We start from the raw sequence: 15,673 nt of genomic DNA on the forward strand, positions 1-15,673 counted from the left end.
TGTTGGTGATACACTTTTGCAACATAGTTTTGATACCGTCCCTGTGGTACTATTGTGCATGTTACTGGCAGGTGAGTTCATTCTGTGTTTGGCCTGATGGCAAGAAGAAATGATGATCGATGTGACATCAGCTCTGTCAGTGAGCTCGTTCTGTCTCGAGGCGTTGCTTGTGTGTTTGTGTTTGTTTGACAGTTGTGTAGCTTTTCAAGGTTATCAGTGCCTGGAAAGTTTTCTGTTGCCAGAGCCAATGTGAACTTAAAGGGAGAATGTTTTGAAGGAAAGAGAAAGGCGCCTGGTTTCTTGACATAGGTAGAGAATGTGAGAACTCTACTCTAAATGCATTTATTTGTTTCGGATGATAATCTTGTTTTAATCAATGTAACTGTAGTATGTACCACATTTGAGAGGCCAATATATATTAGGGCCCGACGATTAATCGGCCGCCGATTATAATTGTCCGATTATTGCTTTTCAAACATTGGCCCTTAAAACATTATCGAAGAAACCAGAAGTTTCCAACGCTTGTGTAGCAGTAGCAACTAGCAAGAGTGTAGCGTATGTTATTCTGGTTATTCTGTTGTACTTTGAGCTGTTAAATGGCACCTCAGTTGGAGTTAACTGCAAAACTAAACACACAAAGTTAAGAATTACATCCACTGTATATTTAAATACAAAACATGCTTTGTTTTTAAAACATTGATAGCCTAGCGCTATTGCTAAACGCGAAGAGAGGATCCCATTCAACTGCTAACAGGAAGTTAGCATCGACTGTTTTTCCTTCAAATAACGAATATCCACACACAAATTCTGTGGGAACACATACCCACAGGTAAGATAACACTACGCAAAGGCACAAATTATTTCCAATGTGTGAAAAACTAGTTATTTTAATATAATTCAATCACAACTTTCTTTTGTACTCACTTTAAGTGTGAATGCCATGGATGCACGGCAAAACTGCCTCCAAGAGGGCAAAAGGTACAGAAATTGTCGGTATTTGTTCTTACTGTTTTTTCAGTTGCTATTATTTTAGTTTATTCTATTCTTATTTCACTTTCTTATTGTTTTATTTTGTCATTGTCCTTTCAACTTATATTTAAAGTTGATATTTCAAGGATTCAAAGACTTTCTTTCCTCAAACATCCAAGGATTTTTGTGTGTGTGTCTTAACTCACATATCCACATGACATGACACGAAATACAATCCCTGAGGTTCCAGGTTAGCCCAGTAAGTCCCAAGACTTGTGAAAATAATATAAGATAAATATATAATAGAAATGGTTAATGCTTTACACAGTTGTAAACAAGTAAGAATGGTTTTATTATTGACACATAAATCTATACAATAACCTTGTATACTTCATGAATTTTTTTGATAAGTTCATAATTTATGGACTTCTCATTCCAAGCAAAGAATCTTAACAGCGAAAATTTGTAATTTTATGCATTGTATATATTTTAAAATAATCGGCAGATTAATCAGTAATCTTTTTTTTTTGTGCCAAAAATCGGTATCGGCCTAAAAAAATGCATATCGGTCGGGCCCTAATATACTGTATATTTTATGTGTCTTCTAAAACACAATTTTGACCAGTCAACATGATAAATATGATAGGCTGACTCTAGATGTGAACGGCATTGACAGCAATCCAAATACTGTACATGCACAGCTGAGTGCAGTGAATGTGACTGATCTAAAAAGTATCTTCCAGAGTAACTCCTTGAATTAGCAGTCTCACATTTAATCATTGATAAGATGGCTGCCTAAAAAGAATGTTTAAGTTAGAAGCGCCACGCAGACTCCTCCACACGCTGGAGGCTGTAGTAAGTCTAGCGCCTTTTAAAGGTGAAACATCATCCTGCATGTTTTGGTTCCGTTAAGTGTTCCACGTTCCGCTGGCGACGGCCAGATGGCAGCACTGCTGCTGTCTTAGAGTTTGTCTACCACTCACACCAACTACAGTCAATGTAATGGTAGCGATGGTGAGTTTTGAATCATTTGATTTTATTTGATCTATTGTCCGCATGTGTGGTGTGATGCGTTGCTAAGCAACACTTACACAATGGCTGCCTCACTCGCTTTTCTACTAATGCTATGGCTAATGCTTTGGCTCGGTATTTTGTGCCAGTGCAGTTACACCTAAAAATAAAAATAATTATCCCCTTAGGAAAAAAAGAAAAAGCAAGTACTGTATTTACTCGCGTTCGGCAGTTGACTAGGTGATGGTTGGGGTGTATTCAATGACCATTCACACAGTAGGACATCTCAAAGCATAGAAATACTTGTTCAGTGCACTAACCTTGTCAGCAAGCTGAATTCTCGCAGTATTTGTTCGCAAATACTATGAGAATCCATCTTGTACTGTTCCCGCTGATCCGTTTGCAACCAACCTTTATTACGCTGGACCAATCAGGTGTTGTTTAGTGCGGGACATGCAGCTGTGACGAAACCAGGAATCGCCGACGCGGGGGGAAACAAACAAACCTAACATAGATGAATGGACACTGCAATTAATTCTGTTCTTGTTGAATGTTGAACAGAGAGAGAGAGTGTGTTTTTTTCTAAGATGAGACCGAAGAAGACATTTTCAGCCGTTGCCGTGATTGGTCAAAGCAAACGTGCACAAGATGCCACATCGTCCAATCAGCTTGAAGTATTGTACAGAATGTACTTCCTTTCCCGAGCAAATCACCGTGGAGCAGTCCCAGATTGATATTGTGGAGAAATCCCTTGAGGGAATCACAATTATCAATCTGGCTATTGCCAGGTTATCAATGCATCATACAGCAATGACTAGTACATGAGCACATTGCAGAGGGTACGTGAAAACATTTGATAGTTTATTTGAAAATCAGAGTTGCATGTAAGCTGAAGTTGCTGGGGCAGCGGATACAAACTTTTTTTTAGGATTAACTACATTGCCACATACGACGGCGTATTAGGGCCATGTATAAATATATTTTGAGGGCGGGGGCAATACTCAGAGAAAAAACTTGCAAATTTGCCACTTTATAAATAAAAGGGCAAATTTGCCCTTTTATAAAGTCGCAAATTTGCGACTTTATATAGGGGCAGATTTGGGAGAAAAAAACCTCCATAATTTACGAGAAATACACGTAGCGTCTGACTCTAAAATTTGAAGATTTGTTGGTGGTCAATGGAACACTGTTTATAAAATGAAAAGGCAGGATGGAGACGGATTAATTCTTAAATTAAAACTTTACTCGTCATTCACCGCAGCCAAAGAGCGACAACCCTTCCTGATCCACTATCAGATGACTAACACTAACCAATCAGAAGCTAGGGGAATCTAGCATCTAGCATACCATAGGTAAATGCAAGTGAATGATGGAGAGCAGCAGATTTGAAACATCAACTTAGATACTTGTACAAAAAAATACTAAAATGTATCCATCCATCCATCCATTTTCTTAACCGCTTATTCCTCACAAGGGTCGCGGGGGCGCTGGAGCTTATCCCAGCTGGCTTCGGGCAGTAGGCAGGGTACACCCTGAACTGGTTGTACTAAAATGTATGAATGTGTAAATAATAATTCTGGTAACATAAATGTACAAGTAAATATACATTTTAACAAATTAACTTAATTGCTTGATCGTCCGGGTGTGGACCTTCGCAAAGCAAAGGCGTCTTTGTTGCTGACAGTACCCAACGCTTGATATGATATGGTTAATCTCTGCTAAAGCAATTACTATCTCCTTATTTGGAAACCCGACCGAAAAGTATTGGCACAAACAGTCGAGTAGTACGCTACGTGTATTTCTCGTAAGTTGAGTTTTTTTCCCGCAAATCTGCCACTATATGAACTCGCAAATTTGTCACTTTATAAAGTGGCAAATTTGCGAGTTAATAAAGTGGCAAATTTGCGAGTTAATAAAGTGGTAAATTTGCACGTTTTTTTCTCTGAATATTGCCCCTGCCCTCTAAAAAATATATATATTTATACGTGGCCCTAATATGCCGTTGTAGCCAAAACACGGATCAAGCAAAAACGCTTGTATAATGATGAGTGCTTTGATTGTTTAGGAGCGGCAAAAACTAAGTTAAAAAAACACACTCTAAATATGTTTAGAACTACAAATGAACTCTCTTCTGTTTTTTGTTTTTTTAAATTTTGCCTTTGAAATAGGCCAACGCTTCTCAAAATAACTTTAATGACTTACATGCTTTGTCTACCAGAAAATGTCACTAAATTCGTTGCTAGACGCTTTTGACACAGAAAGGCGGCAAGAGGCTTTGAAAAGTTGCCAAATTTAGCAAGAAAGTTGTCAAATTGGCAACACTGGGCTAATGAGCAAAGTTAGCTAGCACACGCTTGCCTAGTCATCACATCAACAACATGCGGTATGCCTAAACAAGTTCATGATGAAATGAAGATCCTTGATGTTTTGACTTTCTGGAGTAGTATAAATGAATGTAACCTACCCTAACAGGTTGGATCAATGAGCTTTTGAATGGTAATATTTATGGCACTTCATCCTCTCAAGGAACAGTCTTTTATGCCAATGTATGAAAACAATTCCTGTAAATACACCCACGGTTGTGAGTTGAGGGTCCATTTACTGTATATGTACATCTATGGTACAATTCCAAAACTCAGTAAAACGTTTTTTAATGTACCTTAGTTACTTTTGTAATTTTATTGTAGCAAAGTTTGCTACATTTCTCTCGTGGGTAGTGTTGACATTCTGCTGTTTCAATTTAATTATAACTGTTTGATTTTAGTTATAACTGTTTACATTTAGTCATAACTGCTTTAATTTCCTCAGCAAAGCTTGATGAGTGTAATAATGTGACGGAACATCTTCCTTCCTTTTCCCATGTCTATTAGCCATCTGTTTTGGGGGAGAAAATGTGTTAAAAAGTATTCCTTTGTAAAATTGTGTTTGCTTTAAGGGAGCCAGGTTGTCTGGCATACTGTATTGATAATTTTTTAACAGTAGCCATAGTGGAGGGAAGCTTGAATTAATGTAGAACATTTTTAGCTTAGTTCACTGAATTTTCCGACTGCCCACCAACTGCCAGTAAAGGTCTGTCTAAAAAATAGCAACAGCCCACATGTAAATGTGTAAGCTAATTTTTACAAAGAAAATGCTGCCTAAACAGTACAAACCTAAAATGTAAATTCTGACTTTAATGCACTCACAAAACTATCAAATAAACTCCAACATTGCCTGCAGTTTGTCTTGGAAACAGGAATGAGGTGGAAGTGGGGCATGAGCCAAAGAGGTGATCTGACTGTCCTCTTGACTGACAGCAAGTAAAAAAAAAACAGGCATCAGTACACACAGGACAACCCTTCTGCTTTGTGCTCCATGGTTTCAGGCGTTACGTCAGCGGAAAAAATCTAATTTGGATTTCATTTTTTAGTAACCAGTAGGGGAAATGCATCAGAGTAAAAGCATGCATTTTACTTTGGTAATCGAGTGGAGTAAAAGTGAGAGAAGACAGAAATGGCAATAACAAAGTTAAGTACAGATGGCTGCCTGTATGTGAAATAATTTCCCAAGAAGTATTTGTACTCCATCAAATGATTTGTCCAGAGTGACTCTAAAGAGGACACACTGAAATGTAATTGATTGATTGTGTAAAAAAAACAAAAAAACGCCTCCTTGAATTAGTGGTGGGCGGATTGATCCAACTATCGATATTATCAATACCAAGTCAGTGTAGATATCGGATCGATACTGGCACTATAATATCAATCTAGTATTTGTATGTTGTTTTATGTTTTATATTTGCTGCATGATAATTTCTAACATCTTGTTTATTTAGGTTGAAAAAAAAATCCACAAAAAAGTGCTATTAAGGCAGAATTTCTTTCTTTTTTTGTAGTTTCTGAACAGTACATGATAAAGAATGTGTTTACATTTGTTTTCCTATGATCACCTTGTGCAATTTTGTTAAATAAAGTAAAAAATATATATTTTGTTATGGTTGTAATGTTTCTGGGAAAAAAACATTGATAAAGTAATTTCTATTTATCAACAAACTTTGTCCTAATTTTGTCCTTTGTTTAGAAAGGGAACAACACAAAAACACTTTAAGGTTGAAAGTCTAACATGTACAAATACATGTAAACATTGTCTAAAGCACCATGAAGCTGAATGTTATTGATATCTCTGTTTCAAAGACAACCAGTAACTCATTTTGAGTTTGTCAAAACAAAACAGTCACGTTTTAAAAATGCAACAAAAAAACTGCGAGGGTAACTTTTTGGGGAGACACAGTAAAGAAAGCCCACACTGGCGACTGCCATGTCGCCATGATGGATCTTCTGTCAACACAAGGTTGCGCGCATTATGACGTCACAAATATGCGACACTGCCATAGGAGAGGGGAGGGGTTGCGGACTTGTGCACAACTTGAGCCACAACCATAACAGATGGACCAACGAGGCATGTCTATTATTATCAGCGGATTTCTTTATTATCTGGTTTATCTGTATGACGTCTAATTGGTCGATAATTGCCGATAATTATTGGCCACCGATATTATCGTGCATCCCTAATATATACCATCATTTTCTAAAAGTATCGCTATCGATATCGGTATCAGCCATACTGGCCCTGTATTTACTTGGTATATCGATACCAAAATTTGCAGTATCGAACACCACTACCTTGAATGTTAAATCAAGTATTAAGTTAACGTTTTGATGTCAGGAACAGATTGAATAACTTCTATAATATTTCTGATGTATGGGAAGTTATTGGAGGTTAGCTAGACAAGAGAGATGAGAAACCACACCGTTGCATTGCCCGTCATGTGACTTTCATCACTGCCTAACTTAAAATAAGTCTATTTATGAGAGACAAAGACAAGACGCACAGTTGGGACATTAAAATTTCAGGGCTCAAGTTGTGGGAGGTATGAAATGGTGCACTCTTTTATTCACTGATATATTTAGCTACGATTGTGGTCTTATGATCCAGAAGCTATCATTTATGCCGTCTATCGTGACAAACCAACTCACCCAAAGCTAGACATGCGACCACTGACTAAATTCAAAAAGAGGCTTAAACATTCATTGTGCACTTAATTACTCTACAAAATGTCAATGCACTTCTCATTTCCAACAGCCGAAATCCGGAATTGCTTTGCTCTACAATGAGGAGACCAACAATTCCTATGACGTCTGCCTGAAACTGAGCAAAGAGGAATTAACCGTACAAAAGCTGGATGTGGTTTGCACCAGAGGAAGCGAATCCCAAGTAAATGTAAGTGCCCCTGCATGGGGGCTTCAGATGTATTTTCATTCATGCCGCATAAACTCATCATCACTTGTCACATTCACACATCGTTTTGCCAATAAGAAACTCACACTTTCTAAAGCACAGAACTGTAGTTCTCCGAAGACAAGAAACTGGCGGTCTGGGCTTGAGCATCAAAGTAAGCGCTTTGATTATAAAAACATTGAAGAAGAAATGAAAAGTGCTTTGTCTAGCAAAGGTGACTGTTTGAGGTCGCCGATTTCATCTGTCTCTCTCCTGCTTTCAGGGTGGTGCCGAGAATAATGTGCCGGTGGTTATTTCCAAGATTTCTAAAGATCAAGTAGGTAAGAATGTAGTTTATCCCACTTGAAAGTGCACCTCTTAAAGTCTTTGATCAAGGTAACAAGAACATTTTCACAACTTGAGAAAATATTATTGCACTTGGTTGACCTTGCAAGGATAATTTATTTTCAATTACAATGCAAAGATAAGTCTTGGCACGTAGTGTACATGAAAATAAAAGAAATGTAAGCCTTTATAAATAAGTATGTACTGGGGGTGTCAGGCAATTACATTTTTTAACCGTTATTAATTGCATGACTTCAATAGTTAACTCACAATTAATCGCAAATGTTATATCTGTTCTATATGTTCAATAAAGCATTTTTCCTACTCTTGTTAACATAAAAGTGGAAAAAAATTTAAACTTATAGAAATATGACCGCATCTTTTAGTCATTGACACAGTAATTCATAATACTGAGTTAAAATTAAAAATATGTACTGTACTGTAACAAACAAGTGTGATATTGATTTGTGTTAAGGTCGTTTTTCTGCCACTAAATGGCATTATTGCATTTGTAAGACTTTTGTGACAGCTCAGTGCATTTTTCTTGTCATATTAAGAGCTATCTAATCTTTAACATGAAGTAACTTGTGAAATTGTGCACATTTTAAAAATTGTAAAATACAACTTGACCGCAGTCTCCACAAATATGGACAATATTATTAAATATATTCATGCTAAATTTTGACGTGGACGTGTCTGTTTCGATGCGACTGGAATTCCCCAAGTACATGCTTTCCAAGTAAGTGGCGGTCAGTAATCACGCGTTTAAAAAATCAGTGTCGTTAAAATAATTTTAAATTATTTCAAAATTAGCGCACTAATTTTAACACCCCTAGTATGTACACATGATAAAGATATACATGTTTCGTATATTTTATCCAGTGGAATAAAGACAAGGCTCAGCATTGATCGCACCCAATGCAATGAATAAACACTAGTTAATTAATTTAAAGTCATTGCCATATACTGACCTTGGTATGTCTTTTACTTTTGCATACACGTCCCTGATATGTCACCAAAAGAGGTACTAAGATAAGAGATAAGATAAGAGATTGCAATTATTTGTATTTAAATAGATTGTGCTTTTAGTATACTGCACTTAAAACTATGACCATCAATGGGTCATTTGAATTGCAAAAGATTTACAGCAATTTCTTCTAAACAATAATAATGTACAAATTAGAATGTGATGTGATGTCTCTTATACAGTGCCATTACAGTTTATAAGCGTGTATAATAGTGACGGACGGTTATGATCCTGTGACACATTAGTTAATTATTTTTTGTCTATGCAAACTATTGATTCTAAATCACAATAAATCAAAATTCAACCATTGTCCTGGAATCACACGTGCCCATGTTTGGTCTTAGATATTTTACCCAAGGTTAAGTGTTTCATGGTCACCCCGTGTCTCTTAAAAATACTTCCTGATTATTTTCAGATTTCAGATTTCATGCTTCATGTTCTTTTTCTAACCATTAAAGCTACCCAAGATGAGCCAGGTGGAGACACTGATTGCTATTTCCACTACATTAGGGCATATGAAATGAACAATTAGTTTCTAATGTTTTCATTAACCTCTAATGCTTCTCTGTTGATGATCGCAGCCGATCAGACAGGAAAGCTGTTCGTTGGTGATGCTGTGTTGGAGGTGAGTACATCAGTGGGATTAAGGGGTCACTACCAAGGGATTTGCGTCCTATTTTTGACACTCTTCTATTTTGCAGCGTGGCATTTTATTTTGGAACTGTAAAATATCCCTTTTTTATAGTTGACTCAATTTTTTTTGTGCCAAAACAAAGTCCAAATAATCAAGTTCTGATCAGCTCTAACTCAAACTCACAATGAAAGAACATAATACTGTTAATATTCAATGTGAGAACACACAAGAGGAACTCAAGAAACCAACTGGCACCTGAAGCGAGGGAGGGTGTGAGTATATACAGAGGAGAAATGATAATTGAATACACGTATGAAGTACATTCTACAAAATAAGGCAGACTTAACATAACTGCCTGGAGCTTATGGCCCAAATACATACTCATGACCACATGGACCACACCAACCGAGCCCAAGACATTATCGAGACTGAGTCAAGACCAAGACTGTATACATATTTCAAAGAAAAATCACCCGACAAATAAAGACTACTAGACCAGTATCTATTATCTGAGTACCGGTATAAGTATGTATACTGTACATTTTACAATATGTAGGCTATAATATGGCAAACCCATATTCATTCAGTGCTATTGACTTTGTACTAGTTAGCAGCAGAGTGTAGCTTTCAGGCTCATTGCTGAACCAAGCGATCTACTTTCTGCAGCCGAAGTGGAAGCACCAACAGAGGATGCTGCTGTAGACTAGAAATATGTCCCGTTAGTCACGTCTAAAGCTCAATCCATTTACTGGTGTAATGAATAACGTTTCCATCACATAAGAACTAATACCAAACGTGGTCATTGTTTTTCTTTTACTGTTACCGTGCTTTTGACAATGCTACGCAAGATAACTTTGGCTGTAATATTGGCCACGATCATCAATACGCTCTACAATGAGATTGCGAACGTTCACAGAGGCAGAGTGCGCTCTGCTCATATTAATTTCCAAACACATCACTGTGTTTTAGCAAGACCACTACTTGTGTTTTCTTTATAACTCGATTCATTAGTAATCAACCTGCTAACCCACACAGCTAGCTAACGTCAACATTAGCTAGCCAACATCCACCACATTAAGAAAAGCCAGACCAAGCGGCACTTAAACTGCAAACGTACACACCAAAAATTCATAACGTACCTATTTTTACCAGTACTTTTACGTCTACTTACTGTAAGTACAGTAAGTAAGCCGCTGCCTCTGATCATCATTAACATTGAAGATGCATTGGTTATTATTGCTTACGTCAAGACTGAGACGTCAAACTATTGTATGGATTTGCGTACTAAGAAATAGGTAGTTTCAAAATCACTACTGAAATACCCTTCTACTTTCTTTTGGTTTCTTTAGGTCAATGGCATAAACGTGGAGCATTGTACTCATGAGCAAGTTGTGAGTATATAATGGAATGTGTCCTTACAACATCTCTCTGCCACAATATGGACAATAACAGTTGTATGATTATGCCATTGCAGGGCTCCAGACTAATTTATTTATTTATTTATTATTATTATAATTTTTTTATTTGCAGTGCAAGTATTATCAGCAAATTTCGCACGCTGTGCATGTTCGCGGGCAGGGGCGTCACTAGGTTTCATGATTTTCAGTAATAAGGAAGTTCAATATATATATATATTTTTATATATTTAAAACCCCCCACAACCAATTAATTTAGGGAGGGCTTAAGAACATTTTAGGTAGGCTTGAGCCCCATAAAATTGGTCTAACGACGCCATTGTTTGTGGGTATCGACAAAATAATTTGCAGTCTGTCTATTCAGCTCTCACTCCAAATAAATGTGAGAGTAAATGGTGTTTGTCTATATACAGTACGTGCTCTGCAACTGACTGCCAACCAGTCCAGGATATGCCCCCCTCTGGCACACAAGCGAGGTTTAGTGGGGAGAAAAGACTTATGCAATGTCTGACATTGAACCCTATTTGTTTCATGTATTCATGATGTAAAATGAAAAAAACTTAAAGAATGTAAGGAGCTACTACATCTAATTTATGGTACAATGTGTGCGTTTCACCTATTCTAAATTATGCTGCTGGGGTGTTAAATGCTGTGTGGGTGTATTGTACATAGATTTGTTCTGACCTTAGCGATTCAAGGAGATATGGGTTGGGTCCCTGGTTCTATCCAACGGAAATGGGAAATGTTACGTTTATGCAATCTATTGGTTTGTAATGGCACAGGTTAAAATGCATTGGAATGTGTTTCAGTGGAACAAATCACATGAGTCTCCTTAGTAAAAAATAAATAAAATCTCTTGTCAATTTTGGAAGAAGTTGCTATGCAATATATTTAAAAGAATAACAAGCATTGTAATATTAATTCTGTTAAAAACAAGCTTCTCTTTAAGTTTGAAGATCCTGGTTTCAAGGTATTTTGTTAAAACCAAAAATTGATAAGATCTAGGAAAGGTTTACTCATGAACAATATGTCTGATCTCGACTCTCTAGAAATCCAAGATCCGTGTGTGCTCAGTTGAGGTCAAGTATTCTCCTTTTAGCCGTTGAAACTGGTTGATTTATTAATATGCCTAAAGATAAGAGATTGTGTGAATTTATGGCTTGAATGTTGGGGAAAGGGAATTTCACTGCACATACATCAATATTAATGTGGACATATGTACATATTAAATCTATAAAAGTTTGTATTGCTTTTATTGCACTGATTTTAAGTGTTTGTTTGTGAATTTGTTTCTCCATCTTTTTAATATTTCTCTTTCATTCCTGTCAGGTTCACATCTTGCGCACCGCCGGAGATGAAGTCATCATCACTGTGCGGTATCTGCGAGAAGTTCCATCCTTTCTTAAACTGCCTCTAGGTAAGAGCCCTGAATTGTATATGTTTTTAAAGGTTACAATAACAAACATTTTGGTTTGGAATATTCTGAGGAGTGAGGAGTAAATATTGATGGCCATACTACAAACAAAATCATTACAATAAAATGTAGAACAGTTGAAGTCAACATCAACGTGAAAATTCCATGGTCCGAATGGCATTTTAGTTCTTCAGTTTCAGATGTCCAGCGTGCAAATGCGCTGGAAGGGGGGTCCGAGGTTTAATGCTAATGAATTGACAGACCATTGCAATAGAGCAATTGTGGACAAAAAAAATCATCAGGAATCGTGATACATACCCAAACTTGTAGAAATGCTCACTAATTAGAGATTAAAATGTTGAATCTGTCATTCAATCATAGTCATTTTTTAATACAAAGATATTTTTTGTCTGTTCACAAATAGCAACTGGCTTTCTGAACCACTTATTTTTTATCTGCTGGTGAGCAAAGTATAACACTAATGAGGAGGGCAAATATTCAAACTGTCAGAACAAAAACTTGGTTTAGTCCTTCAACCAACTCTGCAAAACAAATATAAAAACCAGATGCAATAGTTCACATTCTTTGTGGGTCTTTTCCAAGACTTAAATTTACAGCTAGTGCAGGTTTCAGTCAGGGGCGTGCAGAGGGCGGGGCCAACGGGGTGGTGGCCCCAGGTATCCAGCTGCTTTGTCTTGTTTCCCAAAGCATGTAACATGGGGACACTGCATTTCTTTTGACCTCCTTTTCTTCCATTTTGTTTACTGTAGAACTATACCAAAATGTCTTGCTGTTGTCACGCTGAACTCACTCCACTATTATCACTTGTCCTATTTAATGTGCTGTCTGTCATCCCAGCAAATAAATAAATATGTTTCAGTTGGGGTGGAGTGGTGCCATGCACAAGCTTTACACATAGGCTCCAGTTACGCTTTAGGCCAGAGGTGGCAGTCATGAGTAAAATAGTGACAAACTCCATAATACACCTTTAATGTTACCTAACTAATGGTAGCCAATATATATTATAGTTCATAGCTAATGTTATGGCAAGGTGGACATAACTGGTTTTCCACTGGTCAAACCTGTCCAAAAAATACACAATACAATTGGAAATGTTGACTCAAATGTCAGACCACAGGACACTTTTCCACTTCATGTCACTGTGAACCCTGGAATTGTATGGCCTGCTCGACCTGATGTTTGGAAACACTGACACTTGCCCTTTCACTGCTTGGTTTTAAAATTAATGGATATAAACTCTAACTGAACATTGTATTAACAAATTCTGCAGTCTTCATATGATTGTTAGATTTCAACAAATGAATGTTAAAGTCACCACAAACAAAAATCATCTTATCATTACGTTTTTCATATAATTCAGAAATCTTATTATTAAATTGATCAATGCAGGACAATTGTTCTATAAATACAACTAATTAACAACTTGTCACAAATCCAACGTCCAATCCACTTCATCTGTACTGCATCCTCCTTGGCTGACATTGACAGCAATGCTGATGCAACTGGCAAGAGCGTCCGGTTCCTGTTGACGGTTGTCAGTGTCACTGTGAAAAAGTTTGAAACCTGTGATGGTTTTGATGAGAACTGTTTGATTTCATGATGGTGTAAATTTGCGAGTGTAACGGAGTAAATAAGACCCCAATCCACGCAAACAAACACAACCACAGACCCAAGAAACTGAAACTGTCATTATATTAGGCTATGGCTTTGCCCCTCAATTTTTGTTTTGTTTTGTTGAGAGAGCTCAGTATTGTTCATTCTATAATTTTACCGATTCGACGATGTTATCATCATTGCTCTCTGTCTTTTTTTAAATGAATTTTTTAATTATTATTATTATAATTTTTTATTTTGTATGTGCGTGAGTATGTGCATGTGCGTGTGTATGTGTGTGTGCATGTGTGCGTGCGTGTGAGTGTGTACTCATTAATTCACCTAAAACCTATTAAAAATCCCATACCGTTCACTTAAACCGAATACTTCAGAATCCAGCTAGAGTCGTGAGGTTGTCAGGAGACCCGAGGAAGGATCAAAGAAAAGAAAGGAAAGTGAAATCCAGCGCCGACCAGACATCACCTACTACCCACCGGGTTACCAACCAGAGTCTTTCACCAACCCCAGAAACATCTAAATTCCAACAAATTAGGGAGACCTCAAGAGACCAAAGGAGAGATTGAGGAAAGGAAGGAAGGATAGATGAAGCAGAGTGAGATCCACAGCCATCAGCTTCCACCAATTCAACGACCAAAGGAAGAAGCAGATTGTGTTTGAATTTCGATAGATGCTGGTGTGGTGGATCTGGCATGCATGAAAACCTCCACCAAAAAGGGGAGCCGTCGACCCCGGCCAGGACAGAGCAAGCACAACCCCCCAGGGCCCCCCCAGGCCACGGTAGCGCCAAGGCTCAACCCCCGGGCCCCACAGGGGCCACTGGCCGGAGAGCAAACCCAGGAGCGCCCCCCACCCCGACATGGCCCGCGCCCCCAGCAGCAGAACGGGGCACGGCAGGCCCGCCAGGCACCCCACAGCCCCCACTCTCCTCTTTTATCAGTATACGAAAGTAACTTATATATTTTTGAGAGTTTTTTTGTTGTTGTCGGAGAAAACTTGGTAATATCTTTAGCTAAAACAGGCGGTTGGAGCGTACCCGGAAGTGTTGGAATTTGTTTCTTTATCATACTTTTAACTTGCAGATAATGTCAGTTTTTTATTTTTTATTTTTGGAGCAAGGATGTACATAATATAAACATATTATCTGAGAAAAGATGGTGGAGATGTGTAATTCCTTTCTGCTCCCACACACCTAAATAAAGGTTGTTAAGTTGAAAGTCGAGGTTATGCCATGGGGAGAAAGCCTGCAGGGCTCCACTTGGGCTATTGTAATTTCTAGTGCCTTCCACCAGGCAATGAGGGTGGTGGAAATCATTGGGTTTTTAAAACAATTGTGTCACTTAATCGATGTAAATCTAAATGTCTGAGGTTATTACAATCCTTCTGTTCTAGTTCCAGCCAACAGTTAATATCTCTGTTGGGTTGTGCCCATAGAATGATATATTGTATCTCCTCTCCTTATTTCTCCCAAAAATCCTATTTCCAATTTTAAAGCAACACCAAGGAGATTTCATTTTTTGTTGATTATTGCGGCACCATGTGGACAAAAGTGGTAGTGTATTGCCTGTAAGAAGACCAAATTTCCTTCCCACGAGGACCAGCACATAGCGTCGTCTTTGAGCTCACGCCAGCGAGTGAAAGCTGGGCCAATGCTGATCCTTGACTGTCCTTTTATCTGGGTAGCCTCCCATCTTTTTTGTCTCCTCAGACAAAACCTTTCGGTTGTTTTGCAGCTTCTACCATGACAGCCGCATTCGCATAGATGTTTGAATCGTCTTTGTAACGAATGCGGAAAGGGGCAAGTGACGTTTTGAAGGCTGCAAAGTTCCTAAGTATTGCTTTTAGTGATTTTTTTAGCCTCTTCAATAGAAAGACAAGGCAACAAACAATGGTCCTCATTAAAAAAAAACTCTTACACACAAACTTTGGCTTAAATCGTGCCTACGAACATTTGACGCACATATCTGTGA

At 37.8% G+C, this 15,673-nt stretch overlaps 1 protein-coding gene across 2 annotated transcripts in view; it reads left to right on the plus strand.

Moving 5' to 3' along the window:
- sntg2 (syntrophin, gamma 2) overlaps positions 1 to 15,673 on the plus strand; it is a 67,973-nt gene that overhangs the window by 10,753 nt on the left and 41,547 nt on the right. For both annotated transcript variants that reach the window (XM_086094010.1, XM_086094011.1), the window contains exons 2-7: positions 7,102 to 7,239; positions 7,355 to 7,411; positions 7,520 to 7,577; positions 9,190 to 9,233; positions 10,592 to 10,633; positions 11,987 to 12,074. In XM_086094010.1, coding sequence (XP_085950136.1) covers positions 7,102 to 7,239; positions 7,355 to 7,411; positions 7,520 to 7,577; positions 9,190 to 9,233; positions 10,592 to 10,633; positions 11,987 to 12,074 — 427 coding nt within the window. The remainder of the gene's footprint in view (positions 1 to 7,101; positions 7,240 to 7,354; positions 7,412 to 7,519; positions 7,578 to 9,189; positions 9,234 to 10,591; positions 10,634 to 11,986; positions 12,075 to 15,673) is intronic.

This window comes from Leptonotus elevatus, chromosome 14 (genome assembly GCF_054856555.1).
Source record: "Leptonotus elevatus isolate MCC_2025b chromosome 14, RoL_Lele_1.0, whole genome shotgun sequence".
NCBI classification, from domain to species: domain Eukaryota; kingdom Metazoa; phylum Chordata; class Actinopteri; order Syngnathiformes; family Syngnathidae; genus Leptonotus; species Leptonotus elevatus.